The 17528-nt window shown below is 35.8% G+C and overlaps 1 protein-coding gene across 3 annotated transcripts in view; it reads right to left on the bottom strand.

Moving 5' to 3' along the window:
* Positions 1 to 3056: 3056 nt before the first annotated feature.
* The window catches only part of Tsen2 (tRNA splicing endonuclease subunit 2), a 29833-nt gene continuing 15361 nt past the window's right edge, over positions 3057 to 17528 (bottom strand). For all 3 annotated transcript variants that reach the window (XM_089105238.1, XM_089105239.1, XM_089105240.1), the window contains exons 3-5: positions 15018 to 15543; positions 9669 to 9796; positions 3057 to 3407 (exon numbers count right to left, since the gene is read on the bottom strand). In XM_089105238.1, the coding sequence (XP_088961364.1) occupies positions 3255 to 3407; positions 9669 to 9796; positions 15018 to 15543 (807 nt within the window). In that variant the 3' untranslated portion in view covers positions 3057 to 3254. The remainder of the gene's footprint in view (positions 3408 to 9668; positions 9797 to 15017; positions 15544 to 17528) is intronic.

Raw genomic sequence — 17528 nt, 5'->3', positions numbered from 1 at the left:
TTGCAACAACAAATTGATTTTTAAGCAATAACCCAGAATTGGTTGATACAGGCTCTACATTCCTAAAGTATCAATGCTACTGAAAATGAAATTTGATTGGAATTGGTTAAGCGGAAACTACTACAAACATGTAGGCTATGTCTTAGGAAATCAGGAAAAACCGAGAGTATGCAATTTTAGGGCACCATCCTAAAGCCGAAACAGGGGGTGAAAAATCAGCAAAAATCAGCTAAAAAATATGGTACCAAACAACTAAAGAATGTGTTTCCTTTGAAGGAGTAGTTCTCTTTGGGAATCAACAGCTTGTTAATGTTTGAATGTTTCGACGAAAACGTTGTTAAATGTACCTAATTAATTTTACTTATTTATTTTCACTGTTCAACGTGGCAACACTGACAAAACTATGATACTGCCCTAAAAAAAATTCATAGTTTAAAGAAAAGAAAAACCATAGGAAATTGCGGTTTTCAGGTGTTAATATACTTAAGAAATGTCTCAGGGCAGAAATTTTTTTATTTTGATACCCTTGGTGCTTTAGAATAAGAGTGTGGAAGCTCCTTTCTGTAAGTAATGACTGATCTGGGGGATAAGTGAGTTTTCATTTAAAACACAGTATTTGAATGTTCCCACACAACGGCAAATCCAAGAAAAATGTGCTTTAAAAATCCAAATATCCAATAAATATAAATGACCATTACATTTTTAGATACGTCTTTTAAGCTAGAATCAGAGACACAGAAGTCTTTGGATGATTGTTTTTAGTAAATCCCATCCCCACCCAATAAAAATTTATTAAAAAAAAAGTTTCCAAATGCTGACTTTTTTTGTATAGTTTTTGGCGACATAAACTAATACCAACGATACCCAACTGTAACCGGGAAACTAGTGACGATACAATAAATATATCTCGTCGCAAAACAACACAACAATGAAAGAATATTGTACCGTACGTATGTGACCACTTAACATCAGAGGCAGCGCAATAGCGCTGTCCGAGTAAATATACCAGGTAGCGTTGAGGGGGAGGAGGTCCAATAAACCTGAGGTTTTGAATTGGAGAGCTCTAATTCTTTTTCCCGAACATAATGTCTATAGTCTCCTTTCCAACCCAAAATATTCACTGAAAGTTTTAGCTCGAACCCCCAGTCGTTCCCGAGATATTAAATAACCGCTATATTGACAGCCTCGTTGAACATGCTCCCTTTTGTTTAATCTCAATACTCCACCGTATATACATTTACAGTTCCACTTGAGCTAACAGTGCAAAAACTCTAGAAAATAAGACATACTTTATTAGCATAACTAGAGTGAAAAATCTCAAGACGCTATGGGTTGTCATGCTATCAAAATACCGTATCTGCACTATCTTGGGAGCGGCATAGGATATCAAGTTGGAAGAGGAGGCAGAGCTTAGAGAGCATGGGAGAGGAGGCAGAGAAGGGCTGAACACACTATGTATCAAATCCGCCTAAAACTCAAAGTTTCACTTGGATAAAGGGGTGGAGGTAAATCGAAAAACATTGTACGCTTTCAAGCTATCAAAATAGCATATCTACAACATCTTCAGATCGGCTAGGGAATCGAATTGAAAGTTTCAGAATGCTGGGAGGTACGATGGGAGCGAAGTGATTTCAAATTGCGTTTTTAGGGAGGGGGGGGGTGAGGGGACCAATTTTTTTTTGCCTTCTATCCCCCCAAAAAATTGGCCACATAAGCCCCTGTGGAACTTCCATCCCAAAAGCCATTCTCGATATACTGCAGATAGTGTATTTTCAAAACTTTGGCACATAACAATTTAATGATAAAGCGCAGAAATAGCTTCTTAAATGGTTCAGCAGTACGAGTTAGGTTGAGGTTATCCTTGTCATACGAAATAAAAGATGGGTTGATGCCATGAAGAATACAAGATGTCGAGCATTTTACCTGCGCGTTCAAAACACAATTGTTAAACAGGATAGGAGAAGTGAGAGCCCCTTGGCTTTCTCATTTCCAAATAGAAATTTATCTTTTATGGGCAACAGGAGGACTATGACCATATTAAGGTATCTCAATGCGGATATCAAGATTCAAATCCATGTTATTTAGCCATCCAATGACTGAAGAATTGATTATCCTTTTTGCAGTTTGGATCAGCAACTTGAATAAAGGAATAGGATCCGCGTTTTACGTCATGTCTTCATAGACCAACTGAAAATCAGAAGCATCGGTATCAATCAATGCATTTGTAGCTGCTCATACAGCGTCTACGCCCCTGACACCGCGTTGAAACAAACCCAAATTATGAAAAACAAGACTAGTCTGTAAAAGATAAACCTACAGGATGAATTTAAAGCTTAAAATCAGCAAAAAACAAAATCTGCATTGGAAATGTAAAACTACAATGAACATTGAGGCCAAGATTAAAAGATACAGAAATTTTCACAAACATCCCTTAAAACTCCTAAACGGTCAGAATGCCATCTGTGATTTATTGGGAACGTTTTCTTTTTCTTTTTTTACAGTTTTCTTTCATCAATGAGTCCTTATTTTCAAATTCAGTTCCTCCAAATTATATAAAATCAGTTGCCTAATTTAAACTTTCAACTGCACCAATTTATTTATCATTTAGTAAAGCGTAAAACAACACCGCAGCCTTTAGGGGCGGCAACACCACTTTGCAGTAAACAGTTTTGCACACGAAACATTTGTGATAACTAATCTGTTTTAACTGATTTTAAAAGGCCTTATTTTCTTTACTTTTTCTTCCTTTTCAATTCACACCTTTAAAATATATATTAAAATCAACTGGCTAAAGTCTTCAGCATAAGAAATGTATTTACTTTTAAGTAAAGCGCCTCGTCCTTTTTAGATTCAGTTTCTCCACTCACATTAATTTTTTTTCGTTTTAAATTCGTTCATAAATTTTAATGGGAAAACTTGTTTTTAAAGCCAACAAATTTGCTTTCTTTGGCTTTTTTACCTGTCATCTGTTTTAGGGAGTAAATATGTCTACCAACTCAAAAATATACCAATCAAATTCATATACAGACTTGTAATATCAAGGGCCCAATATTTTTTCTTCCCTTTTATACAATCTAAATACCGAATAAGTTAAAATTTTGTAATTCTAAGAACCGAATTTGTAACTGATCTTAGATTTGAAACCTGAACTAATATAGAACTTGCATAATTAAAATAAGGGATAATTTAATTGATATGAATCATGAAAAACCTAAAACGTAAAATAAAACAAAACATTAACAAAATACTTAGGATTATCGAACATAATCCTCGTGACCAAAATCTTCCAAATTGTGCTTAGATGGCATCCATCTTTTGATAAAAAGCTCACGGACTTGACAATCCCTCAGTTCGTTAAGGCTGAGATTCGTACCCTCTTTTCTAACTATTTCACAAATAATTAGCGCCTAGAAAAAAGCACATTATAAAATAACTAAGACTTCAAAATAAACAGAAAATATGAATCGGATTGTCAGTTAAATACACCTATACTGATATTTATTCCTTAAAATAAAAAAGGGTAAAAAAAGTGAATAAAAAGAAAGTTTTTTACTTATTTAAGTAAAAAAGGGAAAAATTTAAACAAATTTTGTTTTCATTAAAGCGCAAATTATGTTCAAGTCTTGAGAAGGCATGGGGATTATCATTAATGTTAATTTTTGCTCGTTTTTGAGTTTGACTCGGCTATTTTTTCTAATTTCTGTTCATTTTGAGTTTCATTTATTTATTGATAATGATTTGTGGTAGTTTTACGCTTGGGTGATTACTTGACTTCATTTCTGCTCATTTTTGGCTTAATGGAACTTTTTGCTTTTCTTTGAAAAACTTGTTTTGTGGAAAAAGTTTTTATTAGATTAATTTCTATTCGTTTTTTTATTGATAAAGTCATTTTCATGAAAAAAATAATATTTGTATCTTTTCGATTTCTTTTTTCTATAAGAATCCATAGTTTGGCTTACTATTTGTATGTTGGAAGAAACTTTTTCCACAATTTTTAATCCTGACACGAATAGTATGTTTTATTTTCTTTTATACCTCCTCAAGTTGACCTGAAAAAATAAAACTCAATATCATTCCCAAAAGATTCTATCTATGCTCTTTGACAACCTAGATACACTTATAATATATTTATTTATTTAAAATGTAAGAGCCGAAGTAGTAATATAGTCACCCCGAAAGCTTCAACTTAATGCCCCTAGTCGTTCTCGATGAATTGCTCAAGGATCTTATTGGAAACCGCAGATACAATGCCCTTTGAGTTAGGTTTAAAGTAACATTTGGTTTTATAGTATGATGGGCCAATTGTATATTGTGGGGGTTTGACATGCCAAATATCCCTAAACATGGGTGCCTGTAAGGGGGGGGTGGGCAAGGGCAAGTGGTTATCCTCAAAGACATTATTTCTGGACCTTTCAACTACACTGAACAAAATGGTTATCTCAAAAATCATGATTTAATGTGTTTGGGGAATTGATTGGTGTACGGGGGGGGGGGGGGGGGCTGGTTGACCTTCAATCACTTTTGACTGTTAAAAAGGCCAGTAGAACTTCTGATTACCAATCAAATGAGCCCCTCTGAGGTTTATACGATCCTCCTTTCTATAAACACCTCATATCCCCCCAGGGCATAACTTACAACCCTTACTCTGAGGGTTGTGGGGGGGGGGAGGGTTGTCATTCTCAGTCATAATTTCCGGACCTTTAAACTACACTGGACAAAATGGCTATCTCAAAATTTTATATTGGGTGTGTTTGGGGAAGTGATTGACGTGGGGAGGGGGAGCTGGTTGCCCTCCATGAGCTCTTTTTGAAGTTCCTATAACATTTCTTTCTATAAGAAGTGAACTGGTCTAAAAAACAAAGCAATATACTGTGCCCACATTGCTCTTTACTTAGGCAGATTTGTCGCGCTGCCTTTGATATTTTGTTGAGATTTCAATTATACAGTACCGGAAGTGCCGATTAGACCAGGTAAGCCCCCCCCCCTGAAACTCAGCTTCTGGGTGCCCATGTAACAGTGTTCTTACTTCTTAGTGCTCATTAGCGCTATTTGCCTTGCTCACGTTATTACCCGAAAATGAGGGATACTTATTACTTTTATTTGCCCATTAGAGACAAGTCGCTTTGTGAAAGCAAAAATGTCGTATCTGCACTTTTTAAAATTATGAGAAAAACGCAACTGAAAAAATCGTTTTTTTTTGTGAGCTGAACATATGGTAGATAGCAAAATAAATAAAATGCCAATTCAAAGCCACTAGTCATAGAAACCTGTTGGTAGAATTTAGGTCCTATTGGATGAAATTTACTAGGTCAAAAAGTCAAGTAAAAACTGATCCAACAGTTTTGCCCGTCCTTTCTGCTGCTAAGGTAGTTACGACGAAAGTGCAGGGCAGCTGTTGGGTTCCATTTCCAATTTGTTACGACAAGTTTTTCATCAAGGTTTTCTCACAAATAGTCAAGTCTTGTCTTAGAGCTCAGACCTAAAGTTTTTTCCATTGCGCACTACTTTGATTGTTTAAACCGAATTTTAGTATAAAAGGATTATAACCGAACTTCAGAAATTTCGATTACTTGGTAAAATAAAAAGGGAGGTAAATTATTAGGTCCTTACTGATTTTCTTTACCCCTTCTCAGCTTTTTTGATGGGGGGGGGGGTATTGCAGCTTTTTTTCTGGGAATGCTGTCAGTACTGCAGTGGGTGGGTGGTGGTTGTCTCGACCCATGCTTGCAAAAACGCACTTGTAGTACTCCACGTTTAGAGAAGACATAAACCTGTAGACTGAGTGCACTTCTTTTGACTTTTTCAATAGGAATAACAAGTTTCATGTCCAACAGCCTTGGGACTACAAGAAACTCAACCACTTTTGTGGAATAAATGTATTGTCTTGCTTTATAGCTATCCTCCACAATAATCTTTATTTCAGAGACAGATTTGTCAGAAAACGACTGTGTGTAACCGATTCTTTTCGAATAGGCTTGTGCAGATTGGGATTGTTTAACTTTGGAAAATGGAACATTAGCGTACTTATAGATCTTGGAGGTCTGCTGAAATTACAGCACTTTGTTCATTTGAATAATGATGTACGAGTGCTTTCTGCTAACTTTTTTTTATGCTGCTTCACCAAGTCCAGTGGTGAATGTACTTTACTATGCTTTATACTTCTTTCAATACAACTATGGACTGTATATACTTCCTGTATGGTCGAATGACCTGGGTCACAGTATTCCATTATTATTTTCAACAATCTAGGGTATTTACGAAATATATTTTGCGTAGCGAAGCTTATGACTGAATTTCGGTTCTGTGGCACACTTGAATCGACCAAGTGACAATCTCAGATAGGTCAGGATAGGTAGATAGAATTCTTTCAACCACCAGGACAATATCACTTGTTATTTCGTTTGCTCCAGGACTTGTAACTGTTTCAGCGTACAGTACACAGTACACTTCTTCTATGAGCTCCCCAGAAGCTCCTTGACATTAGACAAATTATATGTTGTAATTATTCGTTTGTAGCAAATGATGAAGCATTACCAAAAAAAGCGCAAATACATTTTCAAGGTCGGTGCAAAGAACATGTGTGGAACTATTTGCTCTATCCTTTTTTCTTCCCGCTCTAGTCTTAGTCTTGCTTATACCATACCGTTCAATATTCGTCTTTTTCGGTTCTCTCAGCTCAACGACATGTTTTTCGGCATTACGTTTCTCTTCGCAAGTCTCACAGTTGTCCTACTTGGGCTCATGGTTGGCCAGATTGTAATTTTGGTTGACAATATTCCTACAAGTCCTCGAAGATACTAGAGTATTTCCTTTATCCTTCTGTAAACTAAAATACTGAAAAGTTTCCTATACTTCAGATACTCATTTTACAAAACACCGAGACAGAAAGTCAATTACTAATCTCAGAGAGTCAAAACCATCGAGTGCTTCATCAAATGCCAGCCTTTCCTTTGACATATTCTTCCTATTATTCATTTTCGCATTCCAATAATTTCTTTCTTTTTGTTCTTCACGGATACTTGTGATAGAGGCTATTAAGTTGCGACAAAATTCTCAGGTTAATACTCCAGTCACTTAGGACAATTTTTGTTTTCACAGAAGTGAGAAATATGCACTTTATGATAAAGTTGAATCGTTGATTTGCTTCGCCGGAAGGCATCGTATAACAAAGCAAACAACACCATCAGAAAACACCTAAGAAATAACGCTGTTATGGGGTCATAACTCAATTTTGACTAGTGGTGTCAGTTACGACATTCTTGCTTTCACGAGGCAAAGTCACCCCAGACATTCCAGTCAGTTACGACATTCTTGCTTTCTCGAGGCCAATCACTACAGACATTCCAGTCAGTTACGACATTCTTGCTTTCACGAGGCGATGTCACTACAGACATTCCAGTCAGTTACGACATTCTTGCTTTCTCGACGCGAAGTCACTACAGACATTAAAACGTGGCTTAACCAAATTCTTGACTCCAAATAGTGTTCCAGAGTGCAATTGAGGAGTGACATCCCTCAATAAAATTACAGCCTAAGAAACGACACAGCAGTGCACTGAATTTTAAACAATGGACAGTTTTCTGAGTTTTGCTGGGATTGTTTTTGATTTGCTTGTTTTGAAGGATTTGTCTGCTTTGGTGTTTTTGGGGTTATTTAACGTTCGCTTGCATTGTTATCTTGTTAAAGATTGCCTCCTGATCGTAGTTAAACATTTTAAGGTTAAACAGAAGTTAAAGATATGGAGAGTTGGTGACAATAAACCTAGAAACGCTTGTGCAGGACGTCGATCCTTGTTTAAACAAAGGCACCACAGATCTGGGAACCATGTGGTGACAAAGATGGGTCCAGGCTTGCAAACAAATGACCATCTAACTGGAAGTCCAGTAGACTTCCTACTGTCCACTTGTAACCCGGCTTAAGCATTTTCCATCGGTCTAAGTAAATTCAAGACAAGCAGGATGATACAGGCGACTAGGGAACACACAAGTGTTTTATTGATATTCAAAATGAAGGTCACCATCTAGCCGTATCTAGAGATAATTTAAATCTAAAATTTAGGAAGGGTAACCGTTTACCAGATAGTCAGGAACCTCATCGACTTTAGGATGAGAATTTGAGAGGAATTTTTCAAGAACAGCAGGATATGAAATAGGAGAATTTAGAATAGGTAATTCAGTAGATGGATGGAATCATTTTAAGAAAATAGTTTATGAAATAGAAGATAACTTTCAAAAAAGAAAGTTAGGAAAGCAGCTGCGTGTATTAGTGTAAAGTTTTAAGTTTGGTAGAAGAGAGAATGGTTTTAATAAAGCCTTTCATACAAATAGACCTTATAAGAAAATGGGGACATGGTAAAAATTTAAATGTGAAAATCATGATACAGCTAACCCTTGAAGAAGTAGTTTTATCCCAGTTTTTTTAGTTCCACCAGTAGTTTTAGTCAAATGATTCATGGCTACGAGCTGTAAGTAAAGATCGATATGTGTCTACAGAATCCAAACTTTTACATTTTTGATGATAATGAACGTATCTAAAGAATCTCCTTTCTATGATGATTCCAAATATATAAGTTCATATGACTTCAAATTATCGATAAAAAGTTACGAACCTGAGAAAATTTGCTTAATTTAGTAAAAAGGTAGGGGGGGGAGCTAAAAGGAATGCGATATTGATACAGTATTTTTTTAATGCTAATGCTTTTGAGGAATCAAACAAACAAATAAGTAATTAAATAGTGACATTGTAATTCAAAACGAACAGGAATTATCCTACAAATGAGGGTGGGTGTTGCGCCTCCAACCCCACACTCTTTACGCTGAAGTTTGACTTTTCTGCCCAAATTCTTCAAGAACGAATGCTCTAATAGAAGAACAATGTGATACGAGGTTGATTAATTTTCACGCCAGTGCCTAGAAAATGGAATGACTTACTTATTTGTGTTTAATTTACATTATACCCTGTCACAAGATGCGTCGTTTAAGGTTGTAATTGTGAAACTTGTATTTTATTTCTATTATTATGTTTTGTTACTTACAAAAAACAATTAAATATAGCAATTTACTTTCAAATGAGCCCTTAAATATCTCACTATGATGTTTCAGCGCCCCACTAGTGGCGGCAAAAAACAAAAGCAGAATAAAAAATAAGTAGACATATGTGAAAAAGTGAGTTTTCTTGTTGCTCATGTTAGGGGACTGTAATTCTTCCAACTTAGGTTTTAAGCTATGGTGATTCCAATAGTGCAGTTTTTATTTCGATAACACCCCATTTTGTAGGGTTTCAGGATATTTTTCGACATTCCCCCAAATTTGTTTTCGCAACGAACTTTTACCATTAAGATTAATCGAAACAAGAGTTACTAATCCTTAATCAGCTTCAAATGGTGATTCTTTCTAACTTGACAGTTTTTTTTGTTTGTTTTTTTCAAAACACGTTTTTAAATTTTCGATTACTGTGGGCTAGGGTTCGTAATCCATTTCTCGTTTAGTGTCTGAGATTCACAAAAGAAAGATAAGATTTAAAATTGTATTTTTAGTTGCGTTCTCTGAATGTCTAAACTGTCTTTCTTTTCATTTTAGGGGGTTTCTGGTCAATGCATCTGAAATAATCATAAAGTTCTCTAAGAAAAAAGATATCAATGCACCATGAAGAATACCTTTAAAAGTTACCTTAGCAATTGTTTCTGAAACCCGAACATGAGCGGAGAGTTCAATCCAAGACAGTCCTTGTTTGTCAGCATCTTTCACAAGAATAATGTAGGTGCTGTGATAGTGAGGGGGTCCATCTTTATATAACGCTAAAACAAACAACAATTTATCAACTTAGGAAAGAGGGTTATGTTAACTAACTAAACTATATATCATTTTTCACTCCCTAAGAACAAGATTTATCCAAAGAGCCCCTCCCCTATGAAAAGTTCTATAAATAGCATTTAAAAAATTTATATTTGGTATTTTTGACCCCCCCCCCCCCTTGGAAAATTTTTAAAGGCTGGATTTCATTCTTGAATCACTGTCACATTGAACCAAAGTAAAACATCAATGTAAAGAGCAGGAGGTTGAGATAGCGACAGTCCCTCTTATATTTAAGACGACCATGAATAAAAGTTGAAATAAAAAGCAAGAGGTTTTTTCCAAATAAAAGCGGAAAAAATAAAAAAAAATCAAATAACAGAACTCATCTTATATATACTAGCCGTCTCTCAACTTCCAACTTTTACGCCAAAATTTAATTGTGTTTTTTTCTCACTGGTTCAAGAATCAATCCTTTTTTGTTTCTTAGGGTCATGAGAATTATAAACTTAGGGTCACATAAGCTTATACGAAAATTGCCCAGAGCAGATTTTGCAGTGTCTTATTTCATATGTCAGACAATTAGAAGAACCGCATCTATCCCTCCTTTCGAGCCAATAGTCAGTGTGACGGTTCTGAAGTTAAATTTTTTTTTTTTTTTTTTTTTTTTAGCAGTGCTTCGAAGGCGAAAGGACTTAATAAAATGAATTTGCTTCAAACAAATTCAGGCGAATTTGAATTTGCTTCAGATCAAGTGTTTTAAAAAGTAATCTATAAATAAAACTCAAAATTGCCAGCTGGATATATTTCTTGCATTCGAAAATGCTTTCAGGAAAATACCAGCCAGACTCAAAGAGCAGATACTGGAGGGGGTAAATATCCCACATCATATATAGAATGGTTTGTGTTCATCCTAAGTTTTAACACAGCTCTTTACTTTTATTTGAAATCTCTTTTTCAATACATATATATATATATATTAAGTTCCATTGTTTAGATATAAGATATTTATATCAGCTCCCAAAAGATTAAGAGTTGTCCAAAGCCCCCCCACCCCCCAGGAGAAATTAATAAGTTATGACCTGCAAATGCGTATGGCATTTCAGGCCCAGACTGCTCCACCACTCCTGGAGATATTTTTAAAAAGCTAAATATAATTCTTAAGCATTGTTACAAACAAAAGCATAAGGAGTGGAGTTAGAGGGGAGCAGCCACCCTTTTCACATTTAGGGTAGTCCTCAACATGATATTAGAAAGAGCTTCAAGTAAATAAAAATGCTTAAAAGTAAAGACTCGAAATTAAATTTATAGATGCCATCCTAATATTACGGGGGCTACCAACCTCTTAACTCCCTACTCTCTCAGCTAAAGTTTGACTTCTGTGTTTCAAATATTCATGAGTGAAGGCTTTGACGCAATAGAATGTGATGAAGAGCTGAACCTTTGCATTACAAGTATTCAAGAACGAAAGAATCTATGTATCGGGATTTTCCGAGTAAATAAAACAATTTCATTTAAAAACTAGGTACGTCTGTCACATTAAAAATGCTTTCATGAAAGCACTCGACAAATTTTTAGCGTAAAGAGCGGGGGTTCAGGCCTGATTAGGCAGCCCCTCCCTCAAACCTACTTAATATACAGGATTAATTTTTGAATCCACTTTTTAGTTGTATTTGAAGAATTAATTCTTTAAATTTTGAAAAACGACTTGCTTGAAGATTTAAAAAAAAAACGAAAAAAACGAATTCCTGGAAATTTGGGCAGTATTTTGGGTGACATATTTCAAAAATTTTTCAAGCCCCAAAAAAGCATCCAAACTCTGCCCAACGAATGTGTTAGGCCCAAAAAAGATCTTCAACCCCCTCCCTCACAAATTCCAGGGACCTCCACTCTAAATGACATGACATATTAACATTTTTTTCTATGAAAGTTCCTTCAATGCTTTTGAAAATGTTGACAGCTTAAACACAAATCATTCTACATCAGCAACATAGCTGAACTATTACTGTAAAAAAAATGTGTATTAGCTCCACGTCATGAGATTAAGATAATCGGGGTAAGGGATCTTCTCCCATATTTTTGTACACGGTCGAGATGCTTTGAATATAATTATAATCATTACAGTATAGAGTGTGTAGTGTGAGTTCCACTAGTCAATATCTCGAAAATCATACATTGAACAAGTAAAACTTGAGAAAGGGGACGTAACAACGGGAAATATGATACAAAGCTTGTCGAGGCCACATATGTCATTTTAAGAGGGATCTATATCGTCATCTATACCGGCTACACTGTCATTTGTGCTTTACTGAAACTAAACAGGTTGCTTAAACTGAAAGTTTCATTTAACTCATTGATTGATGCAAATATGATACAAAGCTCGTCGGGGCCACACATGCTATTTTGAGAGGGATCTATATCGTCATCTATACCGGCTATACTGTCATTTGTGCCTTACTCAAACTAAATAGGTTGCTTAAACTGAAAGTTTCATTTAACTCATTGATTGATGCAAATATGATACAAAGCTCGTCGGGCCACACATGCTAGTTTAAGAGGGAACTATATCGTCATCTATATCAGCTACACTGTCAATTGTGCCTTACTGAAACTAAATAGGTTGCTTAAACTGAAAGTTTCATTTAACTCTGTGATTGATACAAATATAGTACAAACCTCGTCGGGGCCACACATGCTATTTTGAGAGGGATCTATAGCGTCATCTATACCGGCTACACTGTCATTTGTGCTTTACTGAAACCAAATCGGTTGCTTAAACTGAAAGTTTCATTTAGCTCATTGATTGATGCAAATATGATACAAACCTCGTCGGGGCCACACATGCTATTTTGAGAGGGATCTATATCGTCATCTATATCAGCTACACTGTCACTTGTGCTTTACTGAAACTAAATAGGCTGCTTAAACTGAAAGTTTCATTTAACTCATTGATGGATACAAATATGATACAAAGCTCGTCGGGGCCACACATGCTATTTTGAGAGGGATCTATACCGTCATCTATTCCGGGTTCACTGTCATTTGTGCTTTACTGAAACTAAATAGGTTGCTTAAACTGAAAGTTTCATTTAACTCATTGATTGATGCAAATATGATACAAAGCTCGTCGGGGCCACACATGCTATTTTGAGAGGGATCTATACCGTCATCTATTCCGGGTTCACTGTCATTTGTGCTTTACTGAAACTAAATAGGTTGCTTAAACTGAAATTTTCATTTAACTCGTTGATTGATACAAATATGGTACAAAGCTCGTCGGGGCCACACATGCTATTTTGAGAAGGATCTATAGCATCATCTATAACGGCTACACTGTCATTTGTGCTTTACTGAAACTAAATAGGTTGCTTAAACTGAAAGTTTCATTTAACTCATTGATTGATGCAAATATGATACAAAGCTAGTCGAGGCCACATATGTCATTTTAAGAGGGATCTATATCGTCATCTATACCGGCTACACTGTCATTTGTGCTTTACTGAAACTAAACAGGTTGCTTAAACTGAAAGTTTCATTTAACTCGTTGATTGATACAAATATGATACAAAGCTCGTCGGGGCCACACATGCTATTTTGAGAAGGACCTATATCGTCATCTATACCGGCTACACTGTCATTTGTGCCTTACTCAAACTAAATAGCTTACTTAAACTGAAAGTTTCATTTAACTCATTGATTGATGCAAATATGATACAAAGCTCGTCGGGCCACACATGCTATTTTGAGAGGGATCTATATCGTCATCTATATCAGCTATACTGTCATTTGTGCTTTACTGAAACTAAATAGGTTGCTTAAACTCAAAGCTTCATTTAACTCATTGATTGATGCAAATATGACACAAAGCTCGTCGGGGCCACACATGCTATTTTGAGAGGGATCTATAGCATCATCTATAACGGCTACACTGTCATTTGTGCTTTACTGAAACTAAATAGGTTGCTTAAACTGCAAGTTTCATTTAACTCATTGATTGATGCAAATATGAAACAAAGCTCGTCGGGGCCACACATGCTATTTTGAGAGGGATCTATACCGTCATCTACACCGGCTTCACTGTCATTTGTGCTTTACTGAAACTAAATAGGTTGCTTAAACTCAAAGCTTCATTTAACTCATTGATTGATGCAAATATGATACAAAGCTCGTCGGGGCCACACATGCTATTTTGAGAGGGATCTATATCAGCTACACTGTCATTAGAGCTTTAGTGAAACTAAATAGGTTGCTTAAACTGAAAGTTTCATTTAACTCATTGATGGATACACATATGATACAAAGCTCGTCGGAGCCACACATGCTATTTTGAGAGGGATCTATATCGTCATCTATACCGGCTATACTGTCATTTGTGCTTTACTGAAACTAAATAGGTGGCTTAAACTGAAAGTTTCATTTAACTCATTGATTGATAAAAATATGATACAAAACTCGTCAGGGCATTTTGAAAGGGATCGGGGCAGCTTAAAACTTGACAGTATTTCAAACAACAGTCTTTATAAAATGTTAATTTTGGAATCAACAAGATATGCTTTGTCTTCTTTAGGGGGAGGAGGTAGATCACCCCCTATCAAAAGTGATGAAAATCTAACTTAGAGTAAACGCAAGGGAATAGGTAAAGACAAGTTAAAAAAGAAGTATTTGAAGAGAAAAAGCTAATTAATTGCAAGCCAAAATGAAGAATCACCGTAATTTATCATATTCATAGTAAAAAAAAAAATATCCAAAGCAAAGATGCAGGTAGTCAAAACTCTGTCCAATTCCTCAGCATGAAGGGCTATGCATCCACCATTGTCTATCCCCAGTTTAGCTTCTAAAAAGTAATTTTAAGAAATTCTCAATCTAATTTACTGTAATGTTGAACAATATAATTAGCAGTTGAAAATTGCAATGCGTCTTGTAGTTTTGTATTTGTTGGAAATAAGGGGGAGGGGGTGAACCAACAACCCTACTAACTAAGCCTTAAAATACAAATTCCTTATAGTACGAATTTTGTACAATTAATTTTACAAATTAAGCCTTATAGTGCAAACTTGTACATGGCATGAAGAGTATCCACTATTCACAGAGAGTCAAATGGACAGAAGCTTTAAGTGTTCTATCATTAACCCGTGCATTAAATTGAAAAATTGATTTTTTTTTTTTTTTTTTTTTTTATTAATCATAAGCTGATGTCAATAACATAGCCTAGAATATACAACATACCAAAATCTCCTCCAAAGATGAGGCCAGACTTGACAACCCATCCTTTGCTTCTGTAGTAATGATAAGCAACATACCGTAAAGGAAATCTGGGATCCTGTTCACTAAACAAATCCCACAAACGTTTAATGCTCAGGTTTTCGTTGTGATCGTAAACATCAAGACAATTGAACGAGTATTTTAAGAAAAATGCTTCTTCGGGCATTAATTCTAAAGTTTCTGTCATTTTTGGGGCATTGTCATCAAAAAAAGTTTCACCTTGGTCAAAATTAACATGCTCGGTATCTTCATAAGTGCTACTAGATTCTTTAGTCTTATCACTTGAAGTAACTGAAGCACTTAATATTGATGAATTTTCGCTTATACTTTTGTCTATATTCAAATTTCCTTCTTCTCCATTATCTGGTATAAGATTATATGGATTAAGGTCAGTGACTTCTTTGAATTCATACCTAGAAGAGGTATAAACTTCTTTTGTTTTATCATATGATGGTTCTCCACGTGATAATGTCCCTTTACCAAAATAACCCTATAAGAAAATGTAAGATTAACAACAAAGGAAAAAAGTTAAAAATGAGTGTAACTTCCAAAGAAGAAACATAATAATGCTTTCAGTCACGAGTTTGTATCCGAGTAACAAGTTTTTTTTCGAAATATTTAAATCCTTTTGCATATACAAGCTTTTCTTTATTTAAAAGATTTAACAGAGACAATAGCCTCGTCCTCAATTACTACATACTTAATGAAATCCCATCCATGCTCGAGGGAAACATTGGGGTTACTCAGGGCATGAACCAAGAATCAATATGACTATCTAGTGCTCTTCTGGATAGCTACACAATCCAATAAAGTGTTAATGTTAGAACGCGATATCATTAATAAAAAAAAAAACGAGCTGACTATTTCTTTTGACTATTTATAATCTTGAATATAGCAAATCCAACAGTTTATGGCAATGAATGGTTGATCAACCATTGTCTATAGTACAGCAACAAAAGGCTTGAAGGAAAATCCAGTTGATATAACAGCAAAGTTATGTAATAACTTTCCTTCTAAAACATATGTAACTACAAATCCAACCGTTCATGGTAATGAATGGTGGATCAACCTTTGTCCATAATAAGGGACTTTAAAGCAACATAAGCCAAAAACACTTCCATTCCTTACAAAGGATGCAAAAAGAACAATTAACAGGAAAGCCAGAGCCTGGAAAAGGTACAACAAGGAGAAATCTCAGGAAAATTGGATACGGTATGCAAAGGCTCGGAATCTTGCCTGTAATGTAGTTAAGGAATTGAAGTCTCAGCTTGAGGAAAAGCTTGCCACAGATATCAAGACAAACCCCAAATCTTTCTGGAGACATATGTCTGCCAAAACTCCAAACTGTCACACCATTCCTGGCCTAAGACATAGTGGCATAACCCACTCATCGCCAATAGATAAGGCCAATGTATTAAATACCCAGTTTGCCTCTGCCTTCACCATTCAACCTTGTTCAACTATTCCTGGAGCACCATCAAACTTAATATGTCATCCAATGCCAAAATTATCAATTACCGAAGATATGGTCTTAAATAGCCTGGAAAAACTTGATGTTAACAAATCCAAAGGATCAGATGGAATACACCCAAGGCTTCTTAAGGAATGCCGAATTGTTCTCAGTTCTAGCTTGTGTGAACTCTTCCAGCTGTCCCTACAAAATGGAGAACTACCCTCAGATTGGAAAAAGTCCTATATAACACCAATCCACAAAAAAAGGCTCCAAAGATAATGCAGAAAATTACCGCCCTATTAGCATCACTTCTGCAGTTGTAAAGGTGCTTGAGAGATTTGTTAATAGAGCTCTAATTCAGCACTTGGAAACTAATAACATCCTCACTTCCAATCAACATGGCATCATATCTTCAAGATCTGTTGACACTAATCTCATACACACATGCGAGTATGTTACATCATTATTGGATAGTGATATACCTGTCGATATGGCACTCCTGGACCTCTTAAAAGCGTGTGGCAGGATTTGTCATGAATTTTTCATTACCAAACTAAAAGCAGCAGCTGTTGATGATGTTATTGTCCAGTGGATACAGTTTCCTTTCAGAACGATCACAAGTTTTACGAGTTCACGACTCTAAAGGTGTCCCTCATTGCTCCTTCTCTACAACCATTTTAAGAGGCGTTCCCCAGGAGACCATTCTTAGGCCAAGTCTCTTGAACATATATGTAACTAATGCACCCAAAATTCTATCAAAACTCCTCACTCTTTGGGCTGATGATTCAAAACTTGTTGGTAAAGCAGCCACAACCTCTGACTATAACCACAACCTCTGGCAATCTATTCAAAATGACCTTAATATCATTGGGACTTGGGCTGAAACATGACTCATCTCGTTCAATATTGACAAATGCCATGTAATCTACTTTGCTAATCATAGCACATATCAGCAATACCATCTCAAAGGTTTCCCCCTTTCTGCAGTCTCTGAAGAAAGAGAGCTTGGAATCATTGTCGAT

Source organism: Artemia sp. Qi Xiang Cuo, chromosome 19 (assembly GCF_049724085.1).
Source record: "Artemia sp. Qi Xiang Cuo chromosome 19, ASM4972408v1, whole genome shotgun sequence".
Classification (NCBI taxonomy): domain Eukaryota; kingdom Metazoa; phylum Arthropoda; class Branchiopoda; order Anostraca; family Artemiidae; genus Artemia; species Artemia sp. Qi Xiang Cuo.
Note: the sequence above shows the minus strand (reverse complement) of the source record. Positions and strands in the feature narration are given on the sequence as shown.